The sequence below is a fragment of the Magallana gigas genome, chromosome 7, assembly GCF_963853765.1.
Source record: "Magallana gigas chromosome 7, xbMagGiga1.1, whole genome shotgun sequence".
NCBI classification, from domain to species: Eukaryota; Metazoa; Mollusca; class Bivalvia; order Ostreida; family Ostreidae; genus Magallana; species Magallana gigas.
In genome coordinates this window covers 26,794,425-26,814,696 of record NC_088859.1, presented here as the reverse complement: position 1 = coordinate 26,814,696, position 20,272 = coordinate 26,794,425, and the positions used below count along the sequence as shown (strand labels likewise).

Genomic DNA, 20,272 nt, shown 5'->3' with positions numbered 1-20,272 from the left:
TTGATACACATCTTCTGTTTGACCACATAAACACAACGGATTATTTATAATATTACGTTTACAAAGATCATAGTTTAATACACAGTTATGTCTCAGCTTTGTATGAATAATGTTGATTCAGCATTTACCAAAAGAAAAAATAATAGGGGGTTTCGTATCGGTAGGCATATGTTTGCAAAACAAATTCATTGAAGTGGCTGTTCTGGCTTCTATATTTAGTGAATTCCATTGATTGACAGCATTAAGTACAACGCAGCTGTACCTTGCAGTAAATTCTACATATGCCAGTATCATTTACTAGTGCTTACAAGAAGGTTTAAGCTTGCATACCGTAATTCAAGAGGTTTACAAGTACAACAGTAGGCAACTTTGAAATCTTCATTACGTTTGATAATGCCAATATACTTTTAAGTTGTAATAATAACATTGATTTTACAGAGTATGAAAAGAGAGAGTGCTAATTACTAGTCATAATTATCTTTTTTTTTTTTGCTGTAGATCAGAGGTCGTGTTCATTAAAGTTTGTACATACTAATTATGTATTTTTTGTTTTTCGCTTGTAAATGTAATCAATAGGGATATGTGTTCAAAACTTAAATGCATCACAGAGCTCATGAAGAATGTATTAGTTGATTCAACCTTATTATATTTGTGAGAAATTTCTTATGCTAGCCTCTTTGCTTGATGGTATTATCTAATTTAGCCTGTCTTTTTAATAACAAAAATTCTATTTTTAAATTTATACTTTAAACAAAGTCCCTAGTTTTTTTTTTAATGGATGATAATTGTTCTGTGCATATTACGGTAAAAATAAGAGGCAAGTAATATTCATTGATAACTGGACATTGTCTGTCAATTTTATGCATGAACGAGGGTTGCTTCTCGCTATTTTACGCGGATATTATTTCCTCGCGTTTAATTAGGAATCTACAGTAGTGTATTGTTGGTACTTGTTTTATTTTCCTGCTTGGGAGCCCGGGTTTTTTTATATCTGTGATTAAATTTTTCCATTTGTTGTGATTTTCAATTTCATTTTCAACGTCAAGGAATACTCCATTGTATGATTTTATTAATATGTGCATTATAACTTTACACTTTTCAAAGCAATTTCTCTCAGAAAGTCAGCTATTTTTTTATAATCTTTTTTTTTTTGTCAGTTTTGTTGCAGTGGTGGTTTTAGTGCCTTTGTCATGATGTTAAAAAGAAATGGATATTGTCATTATTAGTCAATGGTGTGAAACCATTCTTTGTGACTTGTTTTACTAGTATTTCAAATGCACCTTTCACAAAAACCAGTGGGTCTAAATTTTCATGTTAATGTACATTTTTTTTCTCGATGGGTTGATTATCTGCTGAAAAATCAGGGAAGATGTACATGAATTATGCATATGATTAAGATATGATCCCAACTGATTCTTTTCTTTCTAAATCAACTCTTAGTTATCAAATTTGAAATCATATCAGGAATTTGTCAATTAGTTAAGTTAACCCCATACGAACTTTTCAGCTCAGCTTTGCTTAAAGAAAATACATGCAGTCATTCCATTTAAAATAAACACATGTCAAAATACTGTCATAATTTTTTTTATTATGAAATATATTTGAATTCATTGAATTTTTTTTGTGTAATTTGCAAATTGTGTAAATAATTATAGACTTCTTCAGGTTTAAGTCTTTGATAATTAAACTGATTGGTTTATTAGTTGTTTAAATATCATATGATTGTTTGAATTATGTCATCCACTAAGTATTTAACATCTTGTTTAAGAATTGATAAATTCCATCACGATACATGTGTATGTAAAGATGTTTTGTTTTGAAGCAGTTGTTTGACTTTATTTCAATAAAGTTCTTAAAAAGAAATTGAAGGGTTTGACTATTTTTCATTTGTCTGATATCTTGGGGAAAATAGTTTATAGTTCCGCATCCAACATATATTGTGGTTTGGCAAGTAGTTTTTAGTACTCTTTTGGTTATTCCAACCCCTTAATTTTACCCCCACTCTGGAGGAGCAAATTTTCGTTGCATTTTTCCAAGCAACAATTAATCACAGACGCTTAAAATTTGAACACAGTTTTTGTTTTGCATGCTCTATGGTGGGATACTTTTTTTTTTTAACAAGTTTGATTTAAACTTCCTGTTAAATGTTGACATTGCTTATTATTAATATTAACATCAGAGTAGGGGTATCACTTGTTAACATTGGCTCACAGATAAATCTTGTTTATTCAATGTTCAAATGGCAATGACCCCCTCCTCCTTCAAGATAAAAAATCTTTTGATTACTTGTAATGCAAAAGTAGGAAGGGCAGATGCCCCAGGATCCTTCCTAACCCTGTTCTTGATTAAAGTAAAGAATATACATGTATCATATACATGTTATGATAAAATCCATTCCAGGGGGAGTCAATCACTCTCATCTGCCTAGCACCACAGAAACCTTGTTCAGATATGAGCTCTGGCTCAATACATGTGTGTTGGTCAGACTGGATTGAATACTGGTGCCACTTAGCTCAGTTAGTAGAACACCCCACTAGACATTCAGGGGGCCCAGGTACGAATCCTCATTCTTTCTCCCATCCCATTATGCATTTACCGGTAATGAGCCTCAAGATTTGTAAAAATTGAATAACAAACACATATAAAAACACAAGTAATTTTACATCATGGATGTACATATTTTATTTGGAAAAGAGTACATAGTGTAAATTCAAATAGGTGATTTATCCATTAAAAAATAGACACTGAAACAAAACACATCTACATGTGCTGGTCTGGTTTTTAATCGTAACTGCTCAGGAAAAAGAATGTTCAGCAAAGCATTGTCACGGGGAACAAAGGTTTACATGGTCCATAAAGAGTAATGAAGTATAAAAAGGAATAAAAATCCTTGAAAGACAGTGGTTTCACTATTTAAGAAATTTTCAAGCCAGAAATGGAGCTCTCCAGGGACTGAAAACAGAAAAAAGAGTATGGAGTAAATAATCATCAATTTTCTCTTTAATTCATATACAAATTGACTGACATTTTAAAATATCAATATGCAAGTATTAAAAAAATTTCCTACATGAAAAAAAATGACATTTTACAACTCTTTCAATTCTTAACAGTGTTTGCTACTTTATTTTATATGACTAAGTAGACATTGAAAATGACACATTATTGTTTGGGAAATACTTAGCATTTCCAAAATGTTAGGTCTTTAATAGACATGTACCTTGACATCCCAAATAATCATTTGTCCATCCTTTCCTGCTGTACAGAACTTGTTACAGTTATCCTTAGTTCCGGAGTAAATAGACACTTGCCTGCCCAAAAAAAAGGTAGCAAGGTAAATGTAGGTAAACATGTACACCTGTACTCAAATATACTGTGAGGTAATGAATGTACTATTATCATACAAAATTAAAAGTGTTGTCTTGAAATTACTGTTGCGTTTTTAAAACTATCCCACTTCTGACACCAATATTGCGTTTTTAAAACTATCCCACTTCTGACACCAATGTTGCGTTTTTAAAACTATCCCACTTCTGACACCAATGTTGCGTTTTTAAAACTGTCCCGCTTATAAATTATATTTTAATGAACTTGGGTTTTATATATAACCCGGGATGTTGTGAAACGCAACTTGTGGGTCTCCCAAATCTGTATATTGGTACCAAAGAAAACTCAAAGTCAGGATTCAAATAAAATATAGATATTTCAGTTTATTAAACGAGGATAGTCCCATGACTCTGGGAGTGTAAATATAACATAAATTAATTCCCAACTTGATGGGATTAAAATACAAATATTACAAATAGCCAAAACCCTTAATATAGCTCTAAATATCCCACTTAACCGTGCGGGAGTCCCGTTCCTATACAATCTTTCCCCTGTAGCCTATATACTTAAATATAATAAATTGATTAATAAAAGGTTATTGCATCAGCTCCCACTGCTAAATTATCGAGCATTTACCCAACGGGATATTTCCATGGTCATTTCCAGTGTGTGGATGTTGTCCAGATGTGGACTCGACCGTCTGATCTGCCGTAGCAGACCAAACCAACTGCCGTGCAAACAGCTGAGCTCGTTATTTAAGGCATCGGGCTCGGCCGTTATGACGTCATACCGCATGCTATACAAACCCGCCGTTATGGGGAAAGCAGTAAACAAGATGGGAGAACTGAAACACGTGAATAACGGCGTTTTGACGATATGTATTATCGAAAGGCAATAGAGGGAGTTGTGATTGAGGAATTCATGAAACGAAAGGGTTTAAATGATGCATGGAAATATAAATAAGACCAAATGAATCGTCGAGGAAACTCGGGATAATTTCTCGCCGATAATTTCGACATTGATTGGTAATTGTAAACAAAGAACATATGAATAAAATATCTTAGTACACAGCGAATGATCATCATGCGATGTATTAAACGGAAATTCACTTCATATGGTGTATATGGACCTTTATTGCAACAGGGAATGTGTATTGGGATGTGAGAAATAAATTTCGTAACACAGCTCCCTCCCTTGAAAAGCATTCGTCCTCGAATGGAATCAACCATCTGATCTCAAGTGAATTTCTTACCTAACGTAGAAAAGGGTAATTATACTTGTTTTTAACATAACAATACATATAAAACAAATCATCAATAATATCAACACATATACAAATAGTATCACAGGTAATAATAAACATGTAATATATCATATCACCATTGTTTCATTTCACTTGCAGAATATTCCAACTCCTGAAAGATCCATCCTCAGCTGTTCATGATGACAGACACTTCCTGATGGTACTTCACGAAAACTTCAGTCCTGGTAATTTTTCTTTAAATATCAAATGGATTCATTGTTCCTGACAAATTATCACATAGTCTTTATTCAGTTGAAATCCGCTTTTAAACGACTGGTCCGTATCTAGGGTAGACAATCTTTCCTCCTTTGGGTATGCTGAAGGGAGTACTTATCAAGGCTCTTCTGAATTTGTCAAAGGCTTTATTACAGTCTTTGTTCCACACAAATTCAATGTTTTTCTCCATCAAGTTATACAATGGTCTAGCTTTATCGATAAGGTTCCAATGGTACAAGCAAGGACCTCGATGACTGGGTACTTCATTAATACTTCTATGAATTGGCTCTTGCTTGATTTCTTCTATTTGTGGAAGGTCAGTAGCTACTACATGTATAACCCCTTCCGCACTAACAGTATCTCCTAAACAGGATACCTCTTTTTGTAAAAGAATACATTTCTTTGGGTTCATTTTTAAATTTGCACCCTTTAACCTCTCAAAAATTTGTGTCAGATTCTCTAAATGTTCATCAAAAGTTTTGGACAATATAATAATGTCATCTAAATATACCAAACAGACCTTCCAGGAGAGGTTAGACAATACTCTCTCCATTAATCTCTCTAAAGTGGCTCCGGCATTACACAAGCCGAATGGCATTTTCAAAAATTGCCAATGACTACCCCCTGGGATTGAAAAAGCAGTTTTGGGCTTATCTTCAGGTTTCATCTCCACCTGCCAATACCCACTCTTTAAATCTATAGTGGAGAACCATTTTGCTCCAGACAACGCATCTAACGTAGTATCAATTCTAGGTATAGGATAGCTATCTTTAACAGTGACATCATTTATTTTTCTATAGTCTATACAGAACCGGATTGTCCCGTCCTTTTTCTTAACAAGGACTATGGGAGAACTCCATGGACTGTCTGATGTCTCAATAACTTCCCTTTCTAACATATCATCTATCTCCCTTCTCACTTCGGCCATTTTGGCTAAGGGAATACACCTAGGGGGTTGTTTAATGGGTCTTGCATTACCCGTATTGATGGAATGTTTAACTAAGTCTGTCTTTCCCATATCTGATGATGAACATGAAAAACTTGATTGGTATTCTTTCAAAAAGTTTGCTAATTTTTGCTTCTCTTCAACACTTATGCTCTCATGAACCTTGTCAATAATCTGTTCTAAATGATCTAGTAAAGCCGAGGGATCCCCCTCATCTCTGTAACACACTGACCTAACTACTTCTGTATCAGCATTTTCTACATCTACGTCTTCAACTCTTTCAATTGTAGCTACCACACTCCCTTTGTAGAGTTTTAAACTCTCACAACTAAAATTCAAAAATCGTAATGGGACACTCTCCCCTGACACCTTAACTAATGACTTTGCCACAAGTACATTTTTCTTCTCCATAAATTTCTCTACTGGTTCAACAATAGCTTGCCCTCTATAAAAATTAGGGCTCTCTACTCTAGCGGGTGCTACAAATTCACAATTGGGAGGAACAACTAAATCCTCTGATAAAACAATTCTGCTACATTCCGTAATCTCTGATTGGTCACTAAAATAAGGGATCTCTACTCCCTGTATCCTAAATAATCTCTGCTTCATGCAAATACCACAAGCAAACTTTGACATAAAGTCAACTCCTAATATACAACTATTTTTAATTTCCGCTATGACTACATTGTGGAAGTATTCAAAATTTCCAAGAAAAATACTGAGTGTACACTCTCCCACTACTGGGATGTCATCTCCCTTAGCTGATTTCAATCTAAGGCTACTTTCAGTTATAACTAAATCTGATCTATTTTCTAAATCTACTTCTCTTAATAATTTGGGGTTAATAATTGTCACACTTGATCCGGTATCCACTAAAATTGTTGTATTAGTATTCCCAATCTTCCCTGTTATAAAAATTCCTTCATTGCCTTGTTTTACATCTCCCACTATTATGCTCTTGGGAACTGACTTAGGAAATGTAGAGATGGGATTATTTTTACTCTTCTCAATACTTTCATTTTCAATTGTACACTCTGTTTTCTTATCTCTTGATACCGGATCTTCCCCTTTAGTTTTCTTTATTGACTGTTTCCGAGGCTTGTTGCCATAGGACGCCGACTTTCGCCCCTTAAACCCGACGTTTGACCGTTTGATTGGTCTCTATTTTGAGAGTGAAAGCTGTCATTAAACCTATGGTTTTTCCACTGAGGGATTCCCATATTATGGTTTCTGAACTGATTATTTCCCCCATTATACCTATTTTGATAACTTCTCCCATTGTCACAATTTCTGAAACTGGGATTTCTCTGCATTTGTGGAAGTCTACCAAAATTTTGGGAGTTCTGGTTTGTTTGACTTAAGGTATCCTGAATGTTTTTCAGGAGAGATATAATTTCTTTATTTTCATCTTTTGGGGCATTGGAAGAAACAACGTTAATTGGTCTTTGCCTCTGGGCATCTGCCATTTTGTACGTTTCCAATCTTATGGCCATAATTTCGGCCTCCCCTATATCTCTTACCCGGGATTCTCTGAGCCGTAACCGCATGTTAGGATCTGGGAGGGCATCTATAAAATGATCGAGTGCCAAAATGTTTAACAAGTTTGGGTCACCTGTAGGATAGGCTTGACGGACTAACTTTTTAATAGACTGGGATAGTTCCGATAGAGATTCTTTGGTTCCCATTACTCTATTTTTTAGTTTTGCCCTGAACATTTCTGATCTTTCCACTGACCCATAGCGCATGCTGAGAACTTTGACTAGGGAATCAAAGTCCCTTATTTGAATTTCACTTAGCTCTCCCAATACTGCTCTAGCATTCCCAGTAAGACTACTGGCCAGATAAAGGGATTTGGTGCAATAATCCCACCCATGCAAATCAACCAGTATTTTGAATTGGGATAAATATTCCTCAAAATCTTCAGACCCATCATATGTTTGAGGTTTTAGAGATACTGTGGGCTTTGGATTGAACACCATATTTTGACGACTGTTTTCATTTCTATTGACCCTTTGAAATGGGGGGTATGGGACTCTGTCATAGTGGAAACTCTCCCCTGCCCCTACAAATGGTAAATGCCTGGGATTTACATGTTCTGTATGTCTCCCATACTCTGACTGGGAATTTACATTAACATTGTTTTCCAGCATCCCAATTCTCTCTTGTAAACCTCGGGACGTTTCCCTAATGTGGGACAATTCCTCACCCAAATCTTGTTTCATGCAAACCACATCCCTATTCATTGTTTCAATAGCTTTTAACAATAATTCATTTACATTTTCAGACGCTGTGGGAGCTGATGATAAATCGGGAGAACAAGAATTTCTGAAGTCACTTCCCCCTTGAGATGCATCTTCACTTATCCCAACTGATCTTGGATTGAAGATTATCTCACCGGAATCTCCCAATGGACTATTCTCCCGGGACATTTTTACACAAAAATTTATAGAAAAATTACTACTAAAAAAATGTTATTTTGAGTTTATGTTCTTTGTCCAATCAGATATATTGGGAATAAAAAAATAATCCCACTTCTGACACCAATGTTGCGTTTTTAAAACTATCCCACTTCTGACACCAATATTGCGTTTTTAAAACTATCCCACTTCTGACACCAATGTTGCGTTTTTAAAACTATCCCACTTCTGACACCAATGTTGCGTTTTTAAAACTGTCCCGCTTATAAATTATATTTTAATGAACTTGGGTTTTATATATAACCCGGGATGTTGTGAAACGCAACTTGTGGGTCTCCCAAATCTGTATATTGGTACCAAAGAAAACTCAAAGTCAGGATTCAAATAAAATATAGATATTTCAGTTTATTAAACGAGGATAGTCCCATGACTCTGGGAGTGTAAATATAACATCAATTAATTCCCAACTTGATGGGATTAAAATACAAATATTACAAATAGCCAAAACCCTTAATATAGCTCTAAATATCCCACTTAACCGTGCGGGAGTCCCGTTCCTATACAATCTTTCCCCTGTAGCCTATATACTTAAATATAATAAATTGATTAATAAAAGGTTATTGCATCAGCTCCCACTGCTAAATTATCGAGCATTTACCCAACGGGATATTTCCATGGTCATTTCCAGTGTGTGGATGTTGTCCAGATGTGGACTCGACCGTCTGATCTGCCGTAGCAGACCAAACCAACTGCCGTGCAAACAGCTGAGCTCGTTATTTAAGGCATCGGGCTCGGCCGTTATGACGTCATACCGCATGCTATACAAACCCGCCGTTATGGGGAAAGCAGTAAACAAGATGGGAGAACTGAAACACGTGAATAACGGCGTTTTGACGATATGTATTATCGAAAGGCAATAGAGGGAGTTGTGATTGAGGAATTCATGAAACGAAAGGGTTTAAATGATGCATGGAAATATAAATAAGACCAAATGAATCGTCGAGGAAACTCGGGATAATTTCTCGCCGATAATTTCGACATTGATTGGTAATTGTAAACAAAGAACATATGAATAAAATATCTTAGTACACAGCGAATGATCATCATGCGATGTATTAAACGGAAATTCACTTCATATGGTGTATATGGACCTTTATTGCAACAGGGAATGTGTATTGGGATGTGAGAAATAAATTTCGTAACATTACCAACTGCCTAAGAATCCTTAAAAAGATTCAATCCCAATTTAAAACTGAATACAGTACATGATGAAAAAGCTACTAAAGGTTTTAAAGAAAATAACACAATCAATTATTACAAAATTGTGTTCTCTTACGTGATTGTGTTTTGGTGCTTGGTTTTCAGTTCAGTGGACGAGTCTGCCGTGGCCTTCTTGTCCAAGTTTCGGAAACGGTTCATAGCACTGAAAATATTGAGAATCACCCACATGATAACATCTGATGAATTCTTGTGTATGGCACAAAAAAAGAAGAGAGAGAACATTGGGTGGGGGGGGGGGGAATAAATAAAAAGACTTGTTATAAACTAGACTTATTTTCAGCTTTACAGAGATACACCATATCACTTTGTTCTTAAAATCTTTGGAACTGATATATCTTAATGTTTAGTGAATTCCTCTGGCTCAGAAGTTATAATGATAAAGGGTCACATAACCTATAATAAGTTTAATTACCTCATAGTTCCCGCTTCCTTCTCTTGAGCAATGTCAAGGTCACTGACAAAGGTCACATTTCCGTCATCGCTGTACCGGAACAACTTGGGGACACAGTCATGTCCCTGTAATCAAAAAAAAAAAAAGATAAGCCAATACAGGTATTGATGATAATCTGAAAATAACTGATCAATACCTTTCCCTTCTGGAACAGGCTAAAATGTTAGGTGATTACACTAAGAAACTGAAGTGATTTGATTTTTAAAAATAACTTCAGTTGCAATACTTTGACACTGCTTGTGTTTGAAGTTAAACAAGTATATAAAAAGCTATCTTGTGCATTCAAGAAAATCTTTTCAAAATCATTGTCTGAATTTCAGCTCTATAATAAGGAGGGGACTATATTATGGAAATGCTCAGCCTATTGAATCACTTACTGCTGCCACAATGCTGTGAGGTCCGATCCAGGTGAGACTCAACATAGGCAGAAAGGCTCCCTTCAGCACTGCTAATCTGAAAACAAGAGGCCCATGGGCCACATCGCTCACCTGAACAGCAGTTCCTTGTAACATTACATTTCGTAGCATATGCTTTTTCTATTTTAAACATTGAACCCCTTTCTGGGGACCCAGTAATGGTCCGAGGTTTATGGTTGGCTTGAACAACATAAATAGTAAAAAAGGAATGAAAATGTGTAGCACTGCGTGGGACCGCACGTACACAACCTGAAAAACTGAACGTAGAAGAGTTCCACTTCAAGAGGAATAACTCTCAGACTGTACAGAACATTAAGAAAGATAACTCTTGGTTCCACTACATTAGAGTTTACACAATTTGAGGATCCTTGCATAGTAATCTCACAAACTGTAGCATTATAGTTCTCGAGAAGAACTTTTTAAAAACATTTTCAATATATCTTTCTATGTTAAACTTTGAACCCCTTTTGGGGCCACAGTATTAGTCCAGTGCTAAAGTTTTAATTATTTGGAATCTACATTATTTAAGGATGCTTGCATAGTTATCTCACAAGCTGAAGCATTATAGTTCCCTAGAAAAAGATTTTTCAACATATTCCCTCTATATTTCTATGCTTAACTTTGAACACCTCTTGGGGCCCCAGTATTAGATTGAGGTCACGGCTTTTATAATTTCGAATCTACACTATTTGAGGGTGCTTACGTAGTTATCTGACAAATTGATGCATTGTAGTTCTCGAAAAGAAGATTTTTAAACATTTTCCATATATACCGGTACTTCTACATTTAACTTTAAACCCATCTTGGGTCCCTAGTATTAGTCCAGGGGTCACTATTTTAAAACTGTCGAACCTTCATTATCCAAGGTTGTATGCATGATAGTAATCTCACAAATTGAAGCATTGTAGTTCTCGAGAAGAAGATTTTTTAACCTGTTACCTTTATATTTCTATAATAAACTTTGACCCCATCTTGGGGCCCCATTATTGGTCCGGGGGTCACGATTTTACGAATTAGGAATCTACATAAGCGAAGGATGCATGCATAGATATTCCACTAACTAAAACATTGTAGTTCTTGAGTAGAAAATTTTAAAGTTTTCCTTTCTTTTTTAAAATGTTTAAATTTTGAACCCCTCTTGGTGCCCATCAATTGTCCGGGAGTTACAATTTTTTGAATCTACATTATTAAAGGATGTACATGTATGCATAGTAATATCCCAAACAGTTGCACGATGGTTCTTGAGAAGATTTTAAAACATTTTCCTATATATGTTAAAATCTAAACCCCTCCTGGGGCCCCACTTTTGTTCGGGGGTCACGATTTTTACAATCTTCACTATATATACAACCTTTTGTGTATGTATTGGCATTTTTGGTGAAGTGGTTCTTGAGAAGAAAATTTTTAAACATTTTTCATATGTAGTTCTATGTTAAATTTTGATCCCCGCCTGGGGCCCCAGTTTTGGTCCGAGGGTCACGATTTTTACAATTTAGAATCTTCACTATATATACAAGCTTTTGTGTAAATATTGGCATTTCTGGTGCAGTGGTTCTTGAGAAGAAGATTTTTTAAACATTTTCCTATGTATTTCTATGTTAAACTTTGAACCCCGCCTGGGGCCCCAGTTTTGGTCCGAAGGTCACGATTTTTACAATTTAGAATCTTCACTATATATACAAGCTTTTGTGTAAATATTGGCATTTCTGGTGCAGTGGTTCTTGAGAAGAAGATTTTTTAAACATTTTCCTATGTATTTCTATGTTAAACTTTGAACCCCGCCTGGGGCCCCAGTTTTGGTCCGAGGGTCACGATTTTTACAATTTAGAATCTTCACTTTGTATACAAGCTTTTGTGTAAATATTGGCATTCCTGGTGCAGTGGTTCTTGAGAAGAAGATTTTTTAATCATTTTCCTATGTATTTCTATGTTAAACTTTGAACCCCGCCTGGGGCCCCAGTTTTGGTCCGAGGGTCACGATTTTTACAATTTAGAATCTTCACTATGTATACAAGCTTTTGTGTAAATATTGGCATTTCTGGTGCAGTGGTTCTTGAGAAGAAGATTTTTTAAACATTTTCCTATGTATTTCTATATATGTTAAACTTTGAACCCCGCCTGGGGCCCCAGTTTTGGTCCGAGGGTCACGATTTTTACAATTTAGAATCTTCACTATATATACAAGCTTTTGTGTAAATATTGGCATTTCTGGTGCAGTGGTTCTTGAGAAGAAGATTTTTTAAACATTTTCCTATGTATTTCTATGTTAAACTTTGAACCCCGCCTGGGGCCCCAGTTTTGGTCCGAGGGTCACGATTTTTACAATTTAGAATCTTCACTATATATACAAGCTTTTGTGTAAATATTGGCATTTCTGGTGCAGTGGTTCTTGAGAAGAAGATTTTTAAAGACATGCACCCTATACTCACTGTTTCGCAATTATCTCCCTTTTGAAAAGGGCTGTGCCCTTTATTTTAACAATTTATAATCCCCTTTCCATAAGGATGCTTTGTACCAAATTTGGTTAAATTTGGCCCAGTGGTTTTTGAGAAGAAGTTGAAAATGTGAAAAGTTTACAGCCAGACGGACAGACGGACGGACGGACGGACGGACGGACGACGGACAACGGGTGATCAGAAAAGCTCACTTGAACCTTCGGTTCAGGTGAGCTAAAAAAGAAATTCATTAAAAATTCCAATCAAAGTACTGAAAGTACTCATACATATATACTGGTACAGTGAATAGATCATACATGTATATCAGAGGCATTTATATGGCTGATTTACCATACAAAATTTCACATTTTTATAGTCTTATTTCTTGCACTTTTATTTACGAAGTTATATGAATGCATGGAGAACTTACTGCTGGTTGTTGGCTCCATTTACTACACTGATGCTGGAATCATGTCCCACAAAGGCCAGCAACTCTCCACTGGCTGAGAAAGAGACATCTTGAACCCATCCACCTGAAAATAGTCAAAACAAAAACAGTTTTTAATTTCTTTTAAAAACAATTCTCTGCCTATCAAGCTCCACTGTCAATTTCCAAAGCCACGTTTCCCTTTTAGTGTTTCATCATATCAAAAATTGTTTGTGTATAGTGAGGTAGAAAATTCATGAATGTACAAGTTGTTGAATTTAACTTGAGAAATAAATTTATCCAAAATTCTTTTCCTTTCATAATTTACCTCCTCCATTGGACACCTCAAACATGCAGTTGGCAAAAGGCATCTTAGCTCCCCAGCAGGTTGATGTGGGTTTGCTTTCAATCTCCTTTATGTAAGCAGAGAAAATCCTGAAAGTAAAATCAAAATATAAAACATTAAATACATGGGGCAGATATGTTTTTGTAAATGTACATGTTTCAAGACTGTAACATTATTCAAATATTTATTGACAAACTCTCAAAATTTACCATGGCAGAAAAGTTAAACAATTTAAAAGGTACATTTACCAGGTGTGTTAAACTTTGTTAATTTCAAATGGTGAATTTACAGCTTTGGATGATGCAAATGTGACTAACTTACCTTGCTTTAAAATCAGAAGATCCAGCAGCAATCAGGACATTGTTTGGATGCCAGTCCAAGCTGTAAATGCATGTGGATAATACAATACCTTAGTTTTATTGAAATATTTTTTTGTTTACAAACAATTCAAATGGTGGAACTTTCCCTGCATATTTGTTTAAACCCAAAATATGTTTAGTGACTTTTTCTCTTAAATGAAAAAGTAAGTACAAGTAGTTCCTTTCAATTTCATAATTCCATGTAGTAGAGTGTATCAAGTTATTTCAGTTCTTCAATCTTTTGTGGACCATGATGAAATTTTGATTCTGCATAAATTGTTTTTTTCTTAAAGTCTTGAATTGTCATTAAAATGCATATACAATTTTAAAAAAAAACATTCTTTTTATAATATTCTCATAGTACCAATAATTTAATTGAAATTTGTCTCTCATATCAAAGGGATGCTCCACCTAGACTCATAAAAAGTCTAATAAAAAGTTAAATCTAAATTCATACCAGGTGATGGTGGACCTAATGGGCTTCTTGATGTGCTTGCTGACCCACCAATGGTTCTCCTCCTCAAAGTAACAAATGGAGACAAGCCTGGAGCCACTGCCCACAGCAAATTTATCACCTGTAAGAAAATCAAACAACAACAAAATTATAAGACTAGTGAAACAGTGTTACCAATACATATATACCAATACATATATTACCTGCTTCTTAGTCTCTAAATAAGAAAAACCTTACAACTAAACATCTCATTTTAAATTTCATTGATTGTATTTAATCATCGTACAGGTTCTAGAAGAGTGATTACTGGTACCTTATACAGACAGATGGGGTATATGAAAAATACCATTATTTAAATAATTTAATGGGAATGGGTCCAAGGTTTGGCCTTACCATTTGGTGACCACTTGACACAAGAAGCTGCCCGGTTGATCCTCAGAATGACCAGGCATGGCTTCCAAGCCCCACTCTGGAACTCCCAAACATAGGCATTTCTATCCTGTATATAAACACATGGAAGTTATTGTATGTAGAATATCAATTTTTATATTTATTTGCAGAATTTTTCAATCCCTCAATTTAACAATGACAATTATAATGCAAAATTAATTAATAATAAGTTAAAACTGACTTTTACAGCTGCCTGTTTTATATACAAGTATAAACAGGGTCTGGGTAAAGTTCAGAGCCACAAAGCTTTCTAATATTGGTACTTCCTTATAGTTGAATTTTATGCCAACGGCAGGGTTGTCTCTAAGACCTGGGAGGCGGGAAATTCCCCCGCCTATAATGCCTTAATTACCCGGCTACTATTTCATTTCAACACAATGCAGCTATAAGCAAGACCTCCAGACCCCCCTTCTACTTTTTCATTTCTTCCTTCTACTTCAAATTTTAGAGACAACCCTGCCAACGGTGAAGAGAAAGTAAAAAGTTTGTCCTTCCTTTTATGGAATTGAAATGCACTAGCTGTTATTTAGGGGAATAGTTCACAAAAGTCTCATATGTAACCAATAAATCATTGTATATCAATGTATCAAGCTAACTTATCTGGCCAATCATATAGTGCCTTTACTAACAAAATTGCATAATGAATGCATGGTAATATACTTACAGCTCCACTGGTAACAATCCTATTGTGCTGGGGTTCCCAGTCTATTCCTGTGACCCGCTGACCGTGTTCAGACAAGGTAGCAGTCTGATCATATCCCCCCGAGGTCTTCTTGTAAATTTCGATGTTTTGATCATTTTTGGATATTGCTATCTCTGTAAGTTGTTAGAAAAATATGTATTGAATGAAATGAATAAACTTTGCATTTGAAATTAGCCAAGTATGCCAGTGTTTAATCAATCTTACCATCTCCCTTCCCATTCCATGCATGGCAGGTGATAGGGGTTACACCAAAACTGTATGCAGACATTTTTTCAATCCTGAAATAGAAAATGGCAATAATTTAAGCAAATTGCATATACACTTAAAATCATTTATCAAAATGATGCGCTAAAACACATCAAAAGTAAGTTTATGCACGTGGAGTGGCTATATTGGAGAAATCATAAAATGGTCTTCAGGAAATGAAATATATCCTAGGAAATTCGTTTGTTTATTGCCAAACTGCTAGTCAAAATGATAAACAAGAAAGTTTTTCCTTCTGAAACAAGTGTAAATTAATCTTACTAATCCGTGGACTCTGGTCAGTCGACACGAATGTATCTCAAACTCTTTTCTTAATCCTGCCTGTCGTGCTCCTTTCTTCCTCAAATCAAATCTGAGCAGGAAGTGAACTGATAGTGCACGCCCTCCTGACTCATATACGAAAATAATTTCCCAACTTCACAGTTAAACAACAGTTAAAACTTTTTTCTTTCGATTAAAATATCAAATCATTCAATAAAAATATTTATATACATAATATGCTTCAGCAAGAGTAGCACTGGTTTTGAAGGAAGCGTGCTTGATTAATACGAAACTAATTTTAACTAAAGTGAAAGTTTAAAACTACTTCCGGCTTCCTTGTGTTGATATGTACACAAAACACACAAGTCGTGTTTAAGACAGAACTGCGTATCCGCATATTGAACGCATAAAATGCTCAAAATATTTTTCGGTTTTACGTTAGTTCTGCTGTTGAATGTGGTTGGAATCAATTGTAACGATGATGATTCGGGAGTTATTTTACCAAGCATGTGCGAAGGTATATGTAGAAATGTACTTTCTCTTTGTCCTTTTAACAGTATATTCAAGTATATATTCTCAAAGACTTTTACAGCGAATGTTTTTCTTCTTTGAATGTTTAGCATGTAATTAATTATTCGATGAAGTTAATGATAGAATGTGCGGCACACCTTCATAATCTTAAGCACTGGTGTTGACTGGAGGAATAAGATGTTAAAGACAATAATACTGTCCATAAAGATACACTAAATGCATAAAATAATGATGAATGTCACAATGATTGACATATCTGATTAGATTAATCGTTTTTCTTTAAAAAATCGAAGAATTTTGGCCATACCAATTTTATTAAAATTTATTATGCAAAATAGCCTTTACAGCTAGTACACTTGGCAGTTATTGATTGGTTGATTCCTGAAACATACTTCCTTTTATTCAGATGTTCAGGAACTAAGTTCTTTTGGTTTTTAAAAAAGATATTAAACATTTCTTAAATTATATTTCCTAATAACATCAGTAAATTCTTGAAATTTCAATTACAATGTATTTATTTCATTTATTTTATTAGCATGTAATTCACATGCTAATAAAATAAATGAAAAAACAAATACTTTAATCTTTATTTTAGTGTGTAAGTTTTTTGTCACCGAACTGCAAAGCAGATTAGATGAAACTGGAAAGACCAAAGAAACTTTACAGGTTGGTCATGGATTAGACAAGAAAAAGAAGATTGTGTATCATAAGTCGTAAGTTTAAAAGAAATTAAAGCTTTAAAGTATATATATAAATGAAGTACACTTATTAGAAATAAATTAACAGTGCACTGTCATGTAAATTAATACTAATAATTTAAGTAATTTGATATCTGATATTGGCATTTTTTATATATATTGTACTTTAATTTTCACATTTTTCTTTGTAAATTTTCCTCAGAGAACTGAGATTGACAGAGGCACTCACTGATCCACATGTTTGTGATAAAATCCTAGAATACAACGTTCACAAGGAAAGGTCAGGGAGCAATAGGTTTGCCAAAGGTCGTAGTGAAACAATGGAAACATTACATGGATTAGTGTAAGTTAAAAGTTTTCAGAGATATCATAGAATAACTCAAGGAAAAAATATGTGATGTTCCTTCTTCTAATCTCCTTATGAAAAAAGTGCCCCAGAGAGAGAGAGAGAGAGAGAGAGAGAGAGAGAGAGAGAGAGAGAGAGAGAGAGATGCTGTCATTTTCATAGTTCATTTAAGGTCAGACGACACGTTCCTCGAGAAATTTTTTTGTATCTCCTCGTAATAAAGAGTTCCAATAAAAAATATGAATTTTATAATTACTTTAAAAATAATCAAAATTTACTTGGTTTTGGTATATGTCTAGATGGTCGAGTGGTTAGAACCGTAGCCGCTCACTGCTTGAAGCGTATAGGTTTTAGTGGACGTGAGTTCGAAGCCCCGACCCGGCGGATATATAGTTATAATATTGTGAATTTCGCTGTGCTGTAGATGTATTTATTTTTATATCAGCAATTCAAGTGTATTTTCAAGAAGATTATATAGGAAATTGCATACTCTAGTATTTTGCAGAAATGCCTGGTAAGGTACCCTAATTTTTTGCAAGAAAGCTTGTCAAAGTAGTAGTAAACCATTAACAAATTCCTGGAAAAAGTTATCTAAAATTGAGGAACGTGTCGTCTGACCTTAACATTTTAAAATTTGCTCTTAGGTTAATTTTTATTCTGTTTAAAATATTTTTTCGATAGGAATGTAAGAAAAACAAAACAGGCTCATAATTGCTTGATTTTCTCCCTAAAAACCAATGGAAAATTAATATATGCATACCATATTAAAGGAAACCGGGACTATTATTTCCCTTACAGAAATAAAGGGGTAAAAGTGGAGTTAGGAATTCCTCATGAACTGTGGGATGCACCTTCTGCTGAGGTGACAGATATGCAAAGAAAGGTAAAATATTCCAACAATTTATAGATAATATTTAATTGCCCAAACACTTTAAATCAATGCAACAAGAAGTTGTTCGAAATCTTTAATAACTATTAAATGTATTTGGTAAGGTAAAAATTAAATCTCTATCAATGACCCTAAATCTATCTCTAATGTTTGAATTCTTATGACAGTGTTTCAAAATGGCGGAGGAGTATGAAGATGAGATAGAAGACTGGTATTTCAACCATCAGGAAAAGGATCTGATGACATATCTGTGTGCTAACCGTGCCCTCCGCAAGGATGACAAAAGTGAGATTTTTCTTTCCGAAAATGTTCACCTTCCTATTTACCTACCAGCTACTCAAATGAGAATTCATTCAACATAAATTTATACATCCACCTTTATCAATGAAATTTGATGAACTATTGTGGTATTCAGAGAAAATATGACATTTGTGTTTTTCGCTTCTTTTAATATGTTAATTTTCATCAACTGGAGTATTCAAGAATCAGACTTACTTGCAGATCAACATATAACACTTTATTTTTTTTTTGGGAGCATGTGTAAAGCTCTCCTCTTTTATTCATAGAATGCTTAACAGAGAAGTATGAACCCAAAGGGAAAAGAGAAAAAGTTGACACCAATGAAAAAACTGCAAAAAAAAAGAATAAAAGTAAGTGATACAAAGATTTCAAAGGTTTTTGACCTCCATGAGCCTTTCTTTAGAGATACAGACATGTATGTATGTTTGAAACACGGACAACTCATTTTTATTTCAGAGAAATCAAAGGGAGAAGAAGGAGAAAAAGATACAAAAGATGAATTATGATGATATCTCCATAGTGATGACCTATGGCATTGATGTTTGACCCCCCCCCCCCTTCCCCCAAACTGATTGTCATTCTATTGACCTTCATTTTCTTATTTTTACAACCTTTACTTATCTGTTGAAGCTTATAGTCAAGTTCTTAAAGTTAGTGCAGTAAACACTGATACTGTAGATACTTAATTAAATGCAAGGAATTAATATACGCACAAAATCGCGAGAAACAGCTCTCACAGATTTAATTTAAAAAAAATTTTAATTGTTTGACAGTTTTGAACTATACAATACTATTCCCAAAAAGTTCTGTGCTTGCGATTTTATACGGTACTTGCACAAATTGATACAAAACGGTGGAGTCGCAAAATTTAGAACCTGTGTAAAAAAGGGAATCTCCATTAATGCATAACTACTCAAGGGGGTATTGGACATCTGTCAATATTAATTTGGATTAAAGTACATTATAATAAAATACTTTCACTGGTTTGAATTTTCAAATTTTCAAATTTTGCAATATTTAACCAAACAAGAGATGTTTCCGAAACACTTATGCCCCCCTCCCTGGGAATCCACAAAGAAAATGAACGTAAACTACAAATATTTGGAATTTTTGAAAGTCCAAGGGGCATAACTCTGTCGAAAATGGCTCAATCGTACCCTATATCGAACTTGACCTAGATATAATCATGATAAACCTGTATACCAAATTTCGTTTAAATATGTTCATCCTTCTTCGAAGGGGGGCATGAAAATATGTTATAAAAATTTTTGAAAGGTAAAAATTTTATAATCCCCAGTGGGATTTGGACTTATGACTCACAGATCTGTAGTGAACTTTCCAACACCCAACACAACACTGTTAGAAAACAATTTTTGGAAAGAAACTACATGTATTTATAAAATCATATTTGATTTTATAGTTTATTTCAGTAAATAATAGGTCACAACATGGAGG

General features: G+C 34.6%; 2 protein-coding genes across 2 annotated transcripts; one reads left to right on the top strand and one right to left on the bottom strand.

Moving 5' to 3' along the window:
- Window positions 1–2,654: 2,654 nt before the first annotated feature.
- LOC105321017 (actin-related protein 2/3 complex subunit 1A) lies at window positions 2,655–16,207 on the bottom strand. Its single transcript, XM_011419181.4, has 13 exons — window positions 16,054–16,207; window positions 15,733–15,806; window positions 15,490–15,641; window positions 14,769–14,874; window positions 14,379–14,496; window positions 13,884–13,943; window positions 13,545–13,651; window positions 13,220–13,322; window positions 10,316–10,391; window positions 9,900–10,003; window positions 9,543–9,629; window positions 3,218–3,308; window positions 2,655–2,952 (listed from the first exon to the last, which is right to left on the bottom strand). Exons 2-13 carry the CDS (start codon window positions 15,794–15,796, stop codon window positions 2,914–2,916), a joined length of 1,107 nt encoding a protein of 368 aa, XP_011417483.2. The 5' UTR covers window positions 15,797–15,806; window positions 16,054–16,207; the 3' UTR covers window positions 2,655–2,913.
- Window positions 16,208–16,363: 156 nt separating this feature from the next.
- Window positions 16,364–19,791, top strand: LOC105321016 (protein canopy 4). The gene is made up of 7 exons (XM_011419179.4): window positions 16,364–16,570; window positions 17,180–17,297; window positions 17,485–17,625; window positions 18,427–18,511; window positions 18,685–18,802; window positions 19,084–19,167; window positions 19,274–19,791. The coding sequence occupies exons 1-7, from the start codon at window positions 16,465–16,467 to the stop codon at window positions 19,321–19,323; spliced, it is 702 nt and encodes a 233-aa protein (XP_011417481.1). The 5' UTR covers window positions 16,364–16,464; the 3' UTR covers window positions 19,324–19,791.
- Window positions 19,792–20,272: the final 481 nt, after the last annotated feature.